Raw genomic sequence first — 14,901 nt, 5'->3', positions numbered from 1 at the left:
GGGTCGTAACAAATTGGGGGCTCGTCCGTTTGTTTAAATTATTTCGTTAAGCGCGTTTGGTTTTGAGTATTGTTTGATAATTTGAGACACACGTGAGTTAGTTTGTGCCAAAGTAAATTAGTCGCCATGGAATGTCGCCAGGTGGTGAGTAATTATGTTGTGCAATGTTGTTTGGAGGAGATTTTCCCTGTTAGGCATAGCGGCACGTTTCTTTTGAGATGTGTCCAGTTTGTTGTTTTTCTGTAGTGTTGCGGTGAACGTGGGTAGTAGTATTTATCTCGGGAGCACATCCGTAGTGTTGAAGGCGTCGCTGGTGTTACCAGTTGCCTTTTTCACCCAGCGGGCTACAGTGCGTAAGTACCCCCCACAAATAATCGCATGAAGACTAGGGTTGAGGTAGGTAGTTGTTGGAATATAGGTAGAGGGAAAATTCTCGTTATTTAATTGCACATTATAATTGATTTTTGGCGATTGTTTTCATGGCTGATGTTGATTTCTTTAATTCGCCTTCTTGTAATCTTTTGGAAAAATGCACAAAAGAACAATTATTAAAAATTGCGGATAGGTATGAAATCGTAATTTCTGATAAGAGACTCAAAGAAAATATTAAAGTAATTTTAAGGACAAATTTGATTGAAAAAGGTATTTTGAAAATGGAAGAGTCTGGATCGGTTGTATCTTCCTTGCAGACTAATCTGTCATTTGAACAACAAAAGGAATTATTGCTTTTACAGATGGAGCATGAGAGATTGAAACATCGTTCTGAACAGGGTAAAATCGAGTTGGAAAAGGCAAAGTTGGAATTAGAAGCTCTCAAATTGAATGTGATGAAGGAGGGTAAATTTTCTAACTGCACGGAAGAACAAGGTATGTCTTTTTCACTCGTTTCAAGTTTAAAACTTGTTCCGAAATTTAATGAAGAAGATCCTGACACTTTTTTCACTCTTTTTGAACGTGTGGCAGAATTAAGAAACTGGTCAGATGAGAATCGTGTTGCGCTGTTACAGTGTGTTTTGATTGGGAAAGCGCAAGTTGCTTTTTCTTCTTTGTCACTTGACGATTGTAAGGATTATGACAGAGTTAAAACTGCAGTTTTAAAATTTATATGAGTGTGTTCCTGAAGCATATAGACAGCGTTTTCGATTACAGAAGAAAGAAGAGTGGCAGTCTCATCTGGAATTTGTGCGTGACCTTAGGAAACACTTTAATCGTTGGTGCACAGCAGTAGGTGTTAAAACACTAGATGATTTAAGTCACTTAATGATTTTAGAGCAACTTAAAAATTCAGTTCCTGGTCGAGTTGCGACATACATTTGTGAGCATAACGTTGAAACGCCCGAGGAAGCGGCTGCATTGGCAGACGATTTTGTATTGACGCACAAAACTGTTTTTTCTGATTGGCGTGCTCATGAGATGCAGGGTGCTGTGCCTGTAAGGTCTTCGCCTAAAGGCAGTCGTGTTTTTATGGGGAAGTTTGATCGAGATAAAATATGTAATTATTGTCATGAGAAAGGACATTGGAAGGCAGACTGTTTTGTTCTTAAAAATAAATCTAAACGTCTTGCACAGGGTTCACACGTGAAGCCCACAGTTCTCGTGGCACCAGTGCAGGTTGGGAAAAGTCAATTTATGGAGAAGGAAGAACCTGTTGATTTTATTTCTTCTTACACTCCTTTTGTTACTGAAGGGTTTGTGTCTCTTGTTGGAGGGGAAGAGGTCCCAATTAAGATATTAAGGGACACTGGAGCAATAGATTCGTTCATCTTGGAATCCGTTTTGCCTTTTTCCTCGCACTCCTATATTGGGGAGAATGTATTAATTCGGGGAATAGGATTAAATACTTTGTCTGTGCCACTCCATAAGGTAGAGATCCAGTCTGATTTGGTTCAAGGACAGGTGTTAGTGGGAGTACGACCTGCTTTGCCAGTGGACGGAATTCATTTGATTCTGGGAAATGGATTAGTAGGTGAGCGTGTGTGGGCTAATAGTTCAGGGTTTCCTATTGTTAATTCTAAAATTACAACCACTAAGGAGTTGGATCTTTTGGGCCAGGATTCTGTGTGTGTTGTGACTGGGGCAAGGAAATATGAAAATGCTGAATTGTGTGGTGAAAAGACGCGTACTCAAAAGGATGGCCAATCTGGAATGTGTACTAATGTGTCAATGCCTGATTTGTCTGCCTTGTCTTTTCCTGTCTCTGCAGTGGAATTGCAACCCATTCTCACTCCCGAGGCGTCAAAAACTGAAGCATGGTCAAACGCCTTTCGCGTCACTATGAAGACGCCAAAGGTGCCCCTAGGCGTCATTATATGACAAAATAGGATCTCCATTGCTTTCAGTTACTTGCTTTATGTGTCAGGTCAAGACGCTTATGGAAAATGACAACACGTTATCCTCCGTTGTTTTCAGTTGTTTGTCTTAGTTTAATGGTTTGCATGCATTTGTAAAAAAATTATAAATCATTTTATATACATTTATACTTTTATTGGAGCACCTAACCCACCCCGACCCTAAACCTACCCACTTCTGAACAACATAAAACACGTAACAGGCAAATATAAGTGCAGTCACAGGTATTTATTGCAAAAACTGACCATAAACAAGCAGTATAAAAGCATTACAAACAATTGTTGCATTCCAAGTCTTCTGAAGCCATACGAAGTCTTTGTGAGAAGAAGAGAGCAAAACAAGGTTTTAATCGCTGAAAATGATCCCGCTCTTGTTAACGCGCTCACATCTCATTCAAAAGAAACTCCAGTCCTGTAGCATGACGCATTTGGTCACGAGACACAGAAGAGCCAATAGCCTGTCAGAACAGCATGACGCAATCGGTCACGAGACACACAAGAACCAATAGTATTTCACAACCAACGCTGACGTAAGGCTTCTTCTGGCGGCATTTTTTGAATTCGCTCAGACTGCAGCACACAGGCTGAGTTTAACGGCGGACGGAGACAGCAATCCAACCCATTCTCACACCCAACTCGTCACATATTGAAGCTCGGTCAGGACCACTTGGCGTCGCTTTTTGACGCTCAAGGTACCCCTTAGCGTCATTTTTCGACTTGCAGGGTCCTCCGTTGCTTTAAATAGGAAACCCTTAGCATCAATATGCCGACGCCAAAATGGGAATTTTATCGTCATAATTAAATTATATATTGGGTAATAACATTGCCATTATTGCATATATGTTGGGGTGTGATTTTTCAATGTAAACAGCCACAACAGTTTTATTTATATTACAATATTTACACATTTGTGAGCACATAACCCAACCCCTGCCCCTAAACCTACCATTTGTCAATAAAACACAAGATATAACAGGCAGATACAACTACCGTCATAATTTATTTAAAAAATATGAATATTCCAAGTCTTCCGAGGCAAAACATTTGATTTGTGAGAGGAGTAGACGCGATCGCCGTCTCCGTCCGCCGTTAAACTCAGCCTGTGTGCTGCAGTCTGTGCGCGAATTCAAAAAATGCCGCCAGAAGAAGCCTTATGTCAGCCTTGGTTGTGAAATACTATTGGCTCTTGTGTGTCTCGTGACCAATTGCGTCATGCTACAGGACTGGAGTATCTTTTGAATGAGATGTGAGCGCGTTAACAAGAGCGGGATCATTTTCAGCGATTAAAACCTTGTTTTGCTCTCTTCTCACAAAGACTTCGTATGGCTTCAGAAGACTTGGAATGCAACATAATTGTTTGTAATGTTTTTATACTGCTTGTTTATGGGCAGTTTTTGCAATAAATACCTGTGACTGCACTTATATTTGCCTGTTACGTGTTTTATGTTGTTCAGAAGTGGGTAGGTTTAGGGTCGGGGTGGGTTAGGTGCTCCAATAAAAGTATAAATGTATAAATTAACGTTATAAAATGATTTATAAATTTTTTACAAATGCATGCAAACCATTAAACTAAGACAAACAACTGAAAACAACGGAGGATAACGTGTTGTCATTTTCCATAAGCGTCTTGACCTGACGCATAAAGCAAGCAATTGAAAGCAATGGAGATCCTATTTTGTCATATAATGACGCCAAGGGGCACTTTTGGCGTCTTCATAGTGACGCGAAAGGCGTTTGACCATGCTTCAGTTTTTGACGCCTCGGGAGTGAGAATGGGTTGTATATATTCATATTTCATCAGGACACGCTCTCTGCTGGTAAAAGAATGCATTAATAGAGCAAGTGAGGCAAAGCAAACGCATCTAGTTTAAAGAGAACAACTGCACACTCACTTCAGCACAGGCTATTTATTGACCAACGTTTCAGCTGGTAGCCTTTGCTAGCCTTTGAATGCATTGCAACAGTTGAATTATAATCATGACACATGAGCAAAGAATGGCTTTTACCATTTACCACAAATAAACATGGGTCTTAAGGCATTATAAACATAGAAATTGTTCATAATAAATCATACTAATTCAATTTGGTTTATTTCCAGTTTGATAAACTTTGAATAACAGATTGACTCTCCACTGTATGTGTGAATGTTGTAGTTTGGTATGTTACACGTGAAAAACTCTAAAATTGATATCAGTAACTTTTTTCTAAGAGCAACAAACAAAAACCAAACAGAGTCAAATGGACCCTCGTTGCTGTTCGTGATGTGCGCTGGTTGTGCGTTTGTTGTGAACTCAAATGACTGCTGCACACTGGATTTGAATACTAAGTACGTGAGCAGATCATTTTACTTTCTTTTTCTCTGTTTCTCGGAACAGTAATTCAGAAAACAAATCTTAAGATCTAGGAAGTCTCCTTCAACTAAATAAGGCACAGCTACTTTTCACCCAGTTTCCTGGTCTGCCCTACTCATCATAAAAAACTGCCACATAAAAAACATGTGCCAGATATTCATCTTTAGAGAGTAGCCAATCACAAGTTTTTATTGAGTTGCTTACTTGTTCATCCAATTAAACACGCTGTACAAAACCTTACTGTTCACACTATTAGAACATTGCATGTGCAGAATATTAACAATAAATAGCTACAATGATCAAACAGATCTATAATATACATTATTTCACAGAAATCAATATAAAACAGAAACAGTGTTTTGAAATCTGCAACCAGAGTTATATAGTTCAGCAGTGAGTAGTTTACTGGAGTTCAAATAAAGCTTGTGTCTTTCATGAGCACGATGTGAAAATAGTTTGGTACTGCTGAGTCAATGCTACTATATCACATTTTCTGGATGATTGCTGTTGTCTTCATCATGTCTGAAAACCAGAAATGTCCTTTTCTGTTTGGGGTGTTTTTGTGTCATTCTGTAAATGATTGGCATTATGATGATGATGAGACAGCTTATAACAGCAGCGATGACGGCGATCTTAAATCCACGGCCTTCTGCTTTATTCTGTTCAGATGTTTCTGATACGTCCCAGGCAGGTTCTTCTGGAAAGATGAGTTTTAAATGTTTAATGACAGTGTTTAAATAATAAACTCCACTTCAGCCAATCAGAGAATCTGTTGATGATTTCTTGACACAATTTAGAAACCATAATCAAACATCAGTTTCCTTTTTAAGACCTTAAACACTAAAATCACATGATTTAAAATTACAAATGTGCAATAAATAATCAATAACTATAATAGAATAATACCTGTCTTTCCAGGAGTGACAACTTCAGCGAGGATTTCAGGTTTGATGGTCTCTGTTAAAAGATTTTAAACCACTGTTAGTAGACTGAAAATAAATGTACAGCTGCAAACATTTATAAAATTATAAACAACAGTATTATATACCGTACCTGTTATATAATAACCTGTTATGTCTACAGTGAATTCTGTTCTTTTCACTCCACACTTTGTTTGCACAAAGAATCTGAATTGTTCTGTCTTTGCTGTAGTTGGAGTGAAGCGGCATGTGAAGCTGTTTCTCTCTTCACAAGAGTTCACAGTAAACTCTTCTTTACGGATTGTTGAGTCTTTATAGCTCTCAGGGTATTGAAACTTATACATTACAATGCAGCATTTAGCACTCCTGTGTATCTTGCAGGTGAAAGTTGCTTGTTTCCCCACAGATCCAGTCACATTTTGACAAGTTACACTAAAGAAATCTGAAAAAGAACAGCAATACAGTTTAAGAATAATACAAATTTCTATATATATATATATATTTTTTTACAAGAAAGAATTCAGATTCATTTCCACACAATACTGTGCATTTGTTGTTTATTTATTTATTTATTTTGTATATCTAACCAAATTTGGCCATTCTCACACACACTTTCTATGGGAAAGTTTGTTCTCTTACCATCATCAGCTTGACAGACAGCGGTGAAGGTCCAAAGCAGAAAGAACAATTGTACAGCATTTATGGCATTCATTGTTTTGATTCTGAAATAGGAATTACAGATACTTCAGAAATGAAACTTAACCATGATTCATAATGAAGTAGCCTACTAGGCATTACAATGCAGATACAGACTTATAAGAGGATGAAGTAACTTTCAGAAAACTTTCAGTGTTTTACTTGGATTGAATCCAAATTAAAATAAAATTAAAAAAATTCTGTCATCATTTTAACAAAGGCTAATGTACAAGCCATATGGACTACTAAGGTGGTTTACTTTGAAATGACATGAGGGTGATTAAGCAATGATTAAAAAAAAAAAAAAAAAAAAAACTATTAGCCTTTATGCTTCAATAAACACCATCTTCTAATGCATCTTTAGATTACTTATATAATATTTGATTTAAAATGCTACAGAATATGATAATTATACAGTTAAAACGTTTCTTGACTTCAAACCTGAGAATATACGTCAATACGTTTCACACACAACATAATAACTCACTTTAATTTGGATGATTTGAAGGGACTAATGAGTGCAAAAATATAGCCACAAAAGTTCTTCCAGTAAATCACTGAGAGCACACGACGCTGAATCTAAAGCGCTGCGACACAAATCAAACGCCACGAAGCACAATCTTTACTGACGGAACCCAAAACTAGTAATTCTATAGGAATATTTATTAGTCAAAATGAGCACAAACACGTTTTCTATAGCCTATTCATATTCTTTTTAAACATCCGCACAATGCGTAAACACCATGCACGTATAAAAAAAGAGAAAAAGAAAAAGAAAAAAGGAATTATTTCGTGTTCAGAGAGAGTTTTGCTCACCTGCGGTCTGTTTGTCTTCACCGTCTGAGTTCATTCCACTCTGACTCTCTCTGCTGCGCACAAGAACGCATGAATAAGGCATAAAGTGAAAGTATTTATTTATATGGCTCACAGTTGTTCGTGTTGTTGTCACTTTTTGACCAGCAGTTGGTGCTGTTACTAACCTGAAATGTTTCCCAATGTCAAACATACAGCCGTGATCAGAATTACTGGCACCCTTGGTAAATAAGATCAAAGAAGACTGTGAAAATAAATCTGCATTGTTTATCGTTTTGATCTTTTATAAACAAAAATTAAAAAAAACTTTAACAAGTATTGTGGGGGAAGGGGGATTTATTATGAGCAAAATATCTCTTAAGTATATTCATTTCATATTTACATTTTTTTTATTATTTTATTTTTTTATGCACACCAGGGTAACTAACTCCCGTTTCCACCATCAAACAGCACTTACATCACCACATGTTGCTTGGGATGGTTTCAAGGAAATTCCCTGCGCTGATCCAAAAACCAACTCCAGCATATTCAGCTCCCAGACAATTTCTAATGAGAAAGGGCTCTTTGGTCAGATTAAACTATAAAATTAACTTTTGGCAGCAAACACTCAAGATGGTTTTGATGCACACAAGGATAAAAATGTGTCCCATGTGTACAATGAAATATACTGCTGTATGTTATGTTGTTGGCCTATTTTTTTTGCTAGAGGTCCCGGACATCTTGTTCAGATAGATGGCATCATGGATTCAACAGCAACAGATAAAAAAAATAAATAAAAAATCAACCATTCAAAGAGTGAAGGTGGAGTTGTGTCAAATCTCTGCACAATGAGTCGTTAAACAGTGTGCGTGTGTGTTAATTAATAAACAGAGGATTCAGATATTCATCTTTAAAGAGTGTCACAAGTCTTTATTCATTTCAATGTTCCTTTTTTTTTTAAAAATAAGACACTATACAAAACCACACTGTTCACACTATTAGAAAAATATATGTGCAGAATATTAAAAGTAAAAAATCATTTCCATATATAAGCTACATTAACATTTACCAAATACAAAATTGACATTCATTGCAGACATTCCTTGAAAGTGCAAAAAAGTAGTTTGATACATATCAGATCGTAGAGTAGGCCTATGTAGTTTAGTGGAGTTCAAATAAAGCTTGTGTGTTTCATCAGCATCACATGAAAAAAAAGAAAGAAAAAAAAAAAGTCAATGCTATTATATCATATCTTCTGGATAATGGCTGTCCTCATGTCTGACAAGCAGAAACATCTTGTTCTGGAATCCTGAAAGTTTGGTGGAGTTTGGTTTTGTTTTGTAAATTACTTTCATGATGATGATGATGATGATGAAGAGGAGTATGATGATGAAACCGCTCACAACCACAGTGATGACAGTATCCTTGGATTCAAGACCCACTGCTGTTGGAGATACTACTGCTGGGTTTTCTGGGTTCATATGTCTTAAGTAACCTGAAGAAATAATCAATTGTTATTTAAATGTATAATAACTTTCTTACCAGGAGTTTTACTATCATTTTCAGGTTTAATGGCCTCTGTTGATGGTTTTTAAACCACTGTTAGCAGATTGTACATAAATGTACATTTGCAAAGATTTATTTATTTCCAAACAAAAATATTACAGTATACGCAGTACCTGTTGTGACCTGTGACCACAGTGAACTCGGTTATCTTACATCCACAGGACGCTTGAACAAAAAAACTAAATTTTTCTGTCATTGTCTTATTTGGTGTGTAGCTGCATGTGAAGCTTTTGCTGTGTTCACAGGAGTCATGAGGAAGCACTTTTCTACAGAATTTTGAGTCATTATATATAAACGTATTACTTTTAATGCAGCATTTATCTATCAGCAGAGAGACGCTGCAGTTGAACATTACTTTGTTCCCCACCGATCCAGTCGCATCATCACAGCTTACACTGATATCTGAAAAATAAAATAACAAATGTTATAATAAATATAGAGAGACTCTTTCATTAGAGAACATGTTCATAAATAAAAACAGCGCATTATGTAGGAATTGATCCCTAGCCATGGGAGAGTCAGATATTTAATTTTTTTTATTATGAATCTTAACTTCAGTATTTATTTTCTAAAAGCAGAATAATACAGCAGTCTTTGAGTGTAACTTCATCCTCTTTCTTTTAATCATGTGCATCAGATATAATCAGTGCAGAAAACACAAGATCCTGTATTCTTGATTGAAAATGTGATTATGTACTTGTCTGTATGAACACATTGTTTTAGAATAGAATAGAGAGAGTATAAACATAAAAATTAGAAGAAAAAAATCGTATTGCTCCCTGACCTGAATAGATTTCCCTTCCTATGGTGTAAACTGTTCAAACAGTAAATAATAAGAGCCAAAAGAGTCACATGTGTGTATATCTATGAATCAGATTTGATCATTCTTTCATTATTTATATTTCACTATTTCAGATTTAGCTCCTCTTCAAAATTCTCATTCATATAGGTGAAGTTTATTCTCTCACCTTTATCAGCTTGACAGACAGCAGAAAAGGTCCAAACCAGAACGAACAGCTGCACAGCATTTACAGCATTCATGGTTTTGATTCTGCAGAAAATAAAATGACAGAAATTTGCATCAGAAGTGAAACTTAACTTAGGACTAATGAGTCCTAGAGATACAGAGTTGATAGCTAAATAGCTCAGTAGAAATGTCAAGAATTACTTAGCAAAATTTGCTGATAAAATAATCACCCCAAAGGGTGATTAAATGACAGAGTTTCAGTTTTTTGGGGGGTTCATGAACTACTTTATGCTTCAAGAAACACCAGCATCTTCTAATGCATCTCTATATGGCTTATATTTGATCTAATACAGGATATGATAATTAGACTTTTTTTTGTACTTCAAGTCTGGAAATATGCTTACCTTCTTCAGTAAATCACACTTAAATATTTTATTTAAATAATTTTAACGTAACACTGTATTTTCGCCAAATTCAGTGCACAGGTCACTGCTCTCCTGCTTTTGGATCATTTTTATGTTTTATTTCATATTCAATAAAATCACTGTTATTGGACACAATAGTTAATAACTTTACTGTAACACACTGTACTTTCACCAAATTCAGTTCACACATCACTGCTCTCCTTCTGGTTTTACTACAACACTTATTTTGTTAAAATATAATAATTGCTTTTACATATTTTTTATGTAAAACAGTTAATAACCTCATATTAACACACTGTAACACACTGTACTATGTGAACTGAACAGTGAACAGTGATATGTGAACTGAATCTGGTGAAAATACAGTGTTACAGTGAAGTTATTAACTATTTTTCATAATAAAAAAAAAAAAAAAAGCAATTATATTCAAAATAAGTGTTGTAGTATAATCAGCAGGAGAGCAGTGACGTGTGAACTGAATTTGGTGACACTACAGTGTGTTACTGTGAAGTTATTGACTATTTTATTAGTAACATTTTTTTGCGTTTCGCAGACGGTCCCTTAGGCGCCAGCGCACTGAGATCAGTGTATTTTGTACAGAGCGGAGGAAAGCTTGTTTTGAGAAAAATACGCTTGTAGCTTGTTTACTACATCACTACAAATGAAAAGAGGCGTCATTTGTGTAGTTAAAACGTTTTGCTCTTGAGTTATTGATCCGGAAAAGTCGAATCTGTGAATATCTTGCCAACTTTACCGAACTAATATTTCGGTGTTTTGAGACTATAGCTGTGTCTTAAATCGCTCACTCGTTCACTCGTTAACTCATTCACTAATCCCTATATAGTGTGTGGCAGTTGAGTGGACTATATTAGAAAGGAGTGAACGAAATGAAGTGAACGGATTCGGACGGTGACGTGTATACACTGCGCGTGAGACTTGGCTGTTGCAAAAACATCTTATGTAGCCTACTTTTATATTTTAGAAAATAATATTAATAGCAATAACACTTAAAATGACTTTATATTGTAATCAGCTTTGTTTCATTGATGGTATATTATTAATTTGTTTTGTAATGCTTAGCCTATGTTCATAATCAAATACTATTAAAATACTGTCAACAAAAATAAACTCACTACATGTTCATAATTTTATGTATTTATTGTTTGGAGTATCTTGAAACTCTCCCGAGCAGCGTTTTGGCATGACCGTAGAGCGCCCTCAGGCGAGGTTAATTTGACATCAGAATGAATACGCCACCAACGAACATTTTTAAATATCCACCAAATTATCATCATTTTTGTAAATTAAACGGCATCTCACGTTCAAACTAGCTCGCTCCCGCTCTCTCTAACAGCTCGTCGGTTCCCCGCATTGGATTGTGGGAAATAGTGCTTCAGCGAGTGTACATAGGTTGTACACTCGAAATCAGAATGCATTGTGGGTAAAAAGTAGTGAACGAATGTAGGGAATGAAGTCGTTCACTCAGAATTCGGACAGCACTACAAAATGGTTGACACCCGATATAGTGCACTATATAGTGGACAGGGAGCGGTTTCGGACACAGTTTATGCCTGCGTCCCAACGTGCATACTATCCATGCTAAATTCTATGTGACATTAGTCATTTTCAATACTATTTAGGGCAGATAGGGTGGATAGTATGCACATTGGGACGCAGGGTATGTTTTTGACACAACACAACGTAGATAACACAAGAGCACACAATGAAACATGCATTTATCCGGTTAATCCAGCGCCACGACAGAAATTAAACGCAATGAAAAACACAGTTTTACAGTTGGGCGCTATGGATTAGTAAATATTAATGGAATAATGTCTTGTTCAGAGAGAGTTATTGCTCACCTGCGATCTGTATGTCTTCACAGTCTGACTTTATTCCAATCTGACTCTCTCAAGAGCGCATAAATAAAGGCTACTAAACTTTAACTTTCAACATTACTCAACTATAGCGGGACATGTAGTGTATTGTCTAAAGATATTGGAATAGTGAGGTTCCTTTAAGAGGACAAAAGACTGGGAGGCGTGTTATTAGTTTTTCCCCGGGGGTTTTCCGGTTGGTTCTAAGTGCTGGCTGAAGATGTATGTTCTGTTCTGTTCTGCGTTGCATCGAATTCAGTAAAAGTTTCCATATTGCAACAGTCTCCTTCTGTCATTCAAGTATCTTACAGGACACACAGCTGTATTTGTTTTATAACATTTTTGACCAGCAGTTGGTGCTGTTACTAACCTGCAAATTTCCCCTTTATGCTACAGTGATGACCACAGCTGCCAAACATCATTCCAAGGCCTGCTACATCAAATATAGTCAAGATACTGGCTCACGAACTGGAGCTGGTTATCAGAATCTGCTTGATTTAATATGTTTCCATGTTGCTTTAGGAGGAATTTCACTGGAATAAACTAACACATTTTTTGGGAATCATTGTTTTGTCATATATGGCAGTAGAAGTGTTAATTTGTCTCTCGTCCATCTTTTTCCTATTGGGCTCAAACCCTCTGTGTCACACAAAAGGAAGTGTAAAAGCCTCAGTTGGATGATAAATAAAAGTAGAATGAGTATGATAATGATAATCACAGTCGGTATGATCTGTCTCTAGTCTGGGACGTCAGTGCATAAACTAAACACCCTGAAAATGACCTTTAGAAACCCATTTTTTTAAAAGCAGACCTCTTAAAAAGTGAATGTAATTCACACAATGTAAACATCAAGCATCACTAGTCAAATGAATTAATTTTGAATTTTATGTTGGGAAAAATTTTAAGAACACAAATGGCAAATAAGTGAAATAAGAGACTTTGCATTTCATTACCGTGCACTGTGTCTAAGATGGAAATGAGAGGTGTCTGAAAAAGATTTAGTACAGGCCATATGTGAATAAGTCACAATGACTGTTACAGTATAAACAGAGCGGTGCAGATACAGTAAAATTCACCAATAACCTTTAAGAAAAGTTTACTTTCATTACACTACTGTAAAGTGATCCTACAGTAGATGAAAAGCAAGAGAAAAGTACATAAACCAAACAACTGAATATACAGTAAACACACATTGGAATATCCTGTCAGTTTCTGTACAGCAATAAATAAATAAATACAGCATCCTCTGCCAAGTTGCATTACTGTATTGGTAATATCCTTATTTGTTATACTATAGCAGTTTCTTACAGTTTTTCTCGATTGCTAACAGACTATAACTGATTCATTTGGCCCAATTTTCCAAACCATTCATACAGTTCTCGAAACAAAGACACGTTTCTCAAAACGTTTAACACATTCCACCTGCTTTCACACATGCTTCAGTTTGCTCAATGTTTTCTGCAAAACTCATAACAGCATCATTTTGCAAAGGTTTAACCATGTTATCATTTAGAAAACACAAACACACAATATAACTAGCTCAAGAATCACAAAATGAACCCAAATATCACACATTTATCCGTGTTTGAACATTCAGTAGCAAAACAGGTAACAAAAAGTGTCAGGAAACGACACCTCTGGCCATTTCGTTGGGTCGTTTGTCCAGTCACAGATACCGTACGGACAGTCCGACCCAATACGGCTCAGTTTTTCGATGTACCGTGCTCTGTCGAGCAGAAGAAATGATTTTATGTACACCATTCTGGGTCAACATCATGCTTTTCCAATTAAGGGGAAACGTTCGTTTTCCCCCACGCTGACTCCGCCCACACAGCTATGACACGTCACCGACCAAGTCAATATAAAGAACGCTTCACAACTTCTTCCTCGTCGGCTTTTCCCACGTTTTCACAGCAGCTTTATCAAGAACAGGCTTGCTCTGCGGGGAGTGATGCAGCGTAAAGAGCCAGGCAGGAGGAGAGGACAGCAGGTGAATCGGTAAAGTGCTTGATAGGGACTCGCAACGGAGGCAGGCATCTATCCTGTGTGCGCGCGCCACTAGTGCAGAATACGTAATAAAACGTAAATTCGTCCACCGCGATTTTTTGGCCAACTCATGTCAAGTGTGTTCATAGGTTTCCACGGGCCAATGCGAATAAATCTAGATTTAAATTCGAAAAGACACGATATTGTCAGACCTGACGTTTTTTTGTTATCCAAAACAACTAGATGCAATGATACATATATACACTACCAGTCAAAAGTTATTGAACAGTAAGATTTTGAATTTTTCTTTCTTTTTTTTTTTTTTTAAAGAATTCTCTTCTTCCACTCCATCCTGCAGTTATTTTATCCAAAATACAGAAAAAGCAGTAATATTGTGAAACATTTTTACTATTTAAAATAACTGCTTTCTATTTGAATATATTTTAAAACGTAATTTATTCCTGTGATCAAAGATGAAGCATCATTACTCCAGTCTTCAGTGTCACATGATCCTTCAGAAATCATTCTAATATGCTGATTTGCTGCTCAAGAAATATTTATTATTATTAATGGATTCTTTGATGAATAGAAAGATCCAAAGATCAGCATTTATCTGAAATTAAAAAAAGCTTTTGTAACATTATACAATACACCATTCAAAAGATTGGAGTCAATATAATTTTTGTTTTGTTTTTTGGAAAGAAATTATGGAAATTAATACTTTTATTTAGCAAGGATGCTTTAAATTGTTCAAATATGATGATAAAGACATTTATAATGTTACAAAAGATTTCTATTTCAGAGAAATGCTGATCTTTGGATCTGTTTTTTTCTATGAATTTCTATTAATCAAAGAAACCTGAAAAAAAAAAATATACTCAGCTGTTTTCAACATAATAATAATAATAATAATAAATGTATTTTGAGCAGCAAATCAGAATATTTGTGACTGGAGTAATGATGCTGAAAATTC

General features: G+C 36.2%; 1 protein-coding gene across 2 annotated transcripts; it reads right to left on the bottom strand.

Moving 5' to 3' along the window:
- Positions 1-4,192: 4,192 nt before the first annotated feature.
- LOC131551415 (uncharacterized) lies at positions 4,193-7,263 on the bottom strand. 2 transcript variants are annotated; one of them, XM_058794367.1, is made up of 5 exons: positions 7,132-7,263; positions 6,259-6,341; positions 5,753-6,061; positions 5,606-5,656; positions 4,193-5,393 (listed from the first exon to the last, which is right to left on the bottom strand). In XM_058794367.1, the coding sequence occupies exons 2-5, from the start codon at positions 6,329-6,331 to the stop codon at positions 5,179-5,181; spliced, it is 648 nt and encodes a 215-aa protein (XP_058650350.1). In that variant the 5' UTR covers positions 6,332-6,341; positions 7,132-7,263; the 3' UTR covers positions 4,193-5,178. The 2 variants fall into 2 exon arrangements, with proteins under 2 accessions (XP_058650350.1, XP_058650349.1); XM_058794366.1 differs by having other exon boundaries at positions 4,208-5,396; positions 7,132-7,261.
- Between the last annotated feature and the right edge of the window lie 7,638 nt (positions 7,264-14,901).

Source organism: Onychostoma macrolepis, chromosome 12 (genome assembly GCF_012432095.1).
Source record: "Onychostoma macrolepis isolate SWU-2019 chromosome 12, ASM1243209v1, whole genome shotgun sequence".
Lineage (NCBI taxonomy): Eukaryota > Metazoa > Chordata > Actinopteri > Cypriniformes > Cyprinidae > Onychostoma > Onychostoma macrolepis.
The sequence above is the reverse complement of the archived record's forward strand: the minus strand, read 5'-3'. Positions and strand labels throughout refer to the sequence as shown.

Bases quoted from the DNA above. Each gene is read 5' to 3' on its own strand.
- LOC131551415 (XM_058794366.1), bottom strand. From the start codon at position 6,331: ATGAATGCCATAAATGCTGTACAATTGTTCTTTCTGCTTTGGACCTTC. The intron at 6,062-6,258 runs GTAAGAGAACAA...GTTCTTTTTCAG, and splicing joins TGTCTGTCAAGCTGATGATG to ATTTCTTTAGTGTAACTTGT. The intron at 5,397-5,605 runs GTATTATTCTAT...TCATCTTTCCAG, and splicing joins TGTCACTCCTGGAAAGACAG to AAGAACCTGCCTGGGACGTA.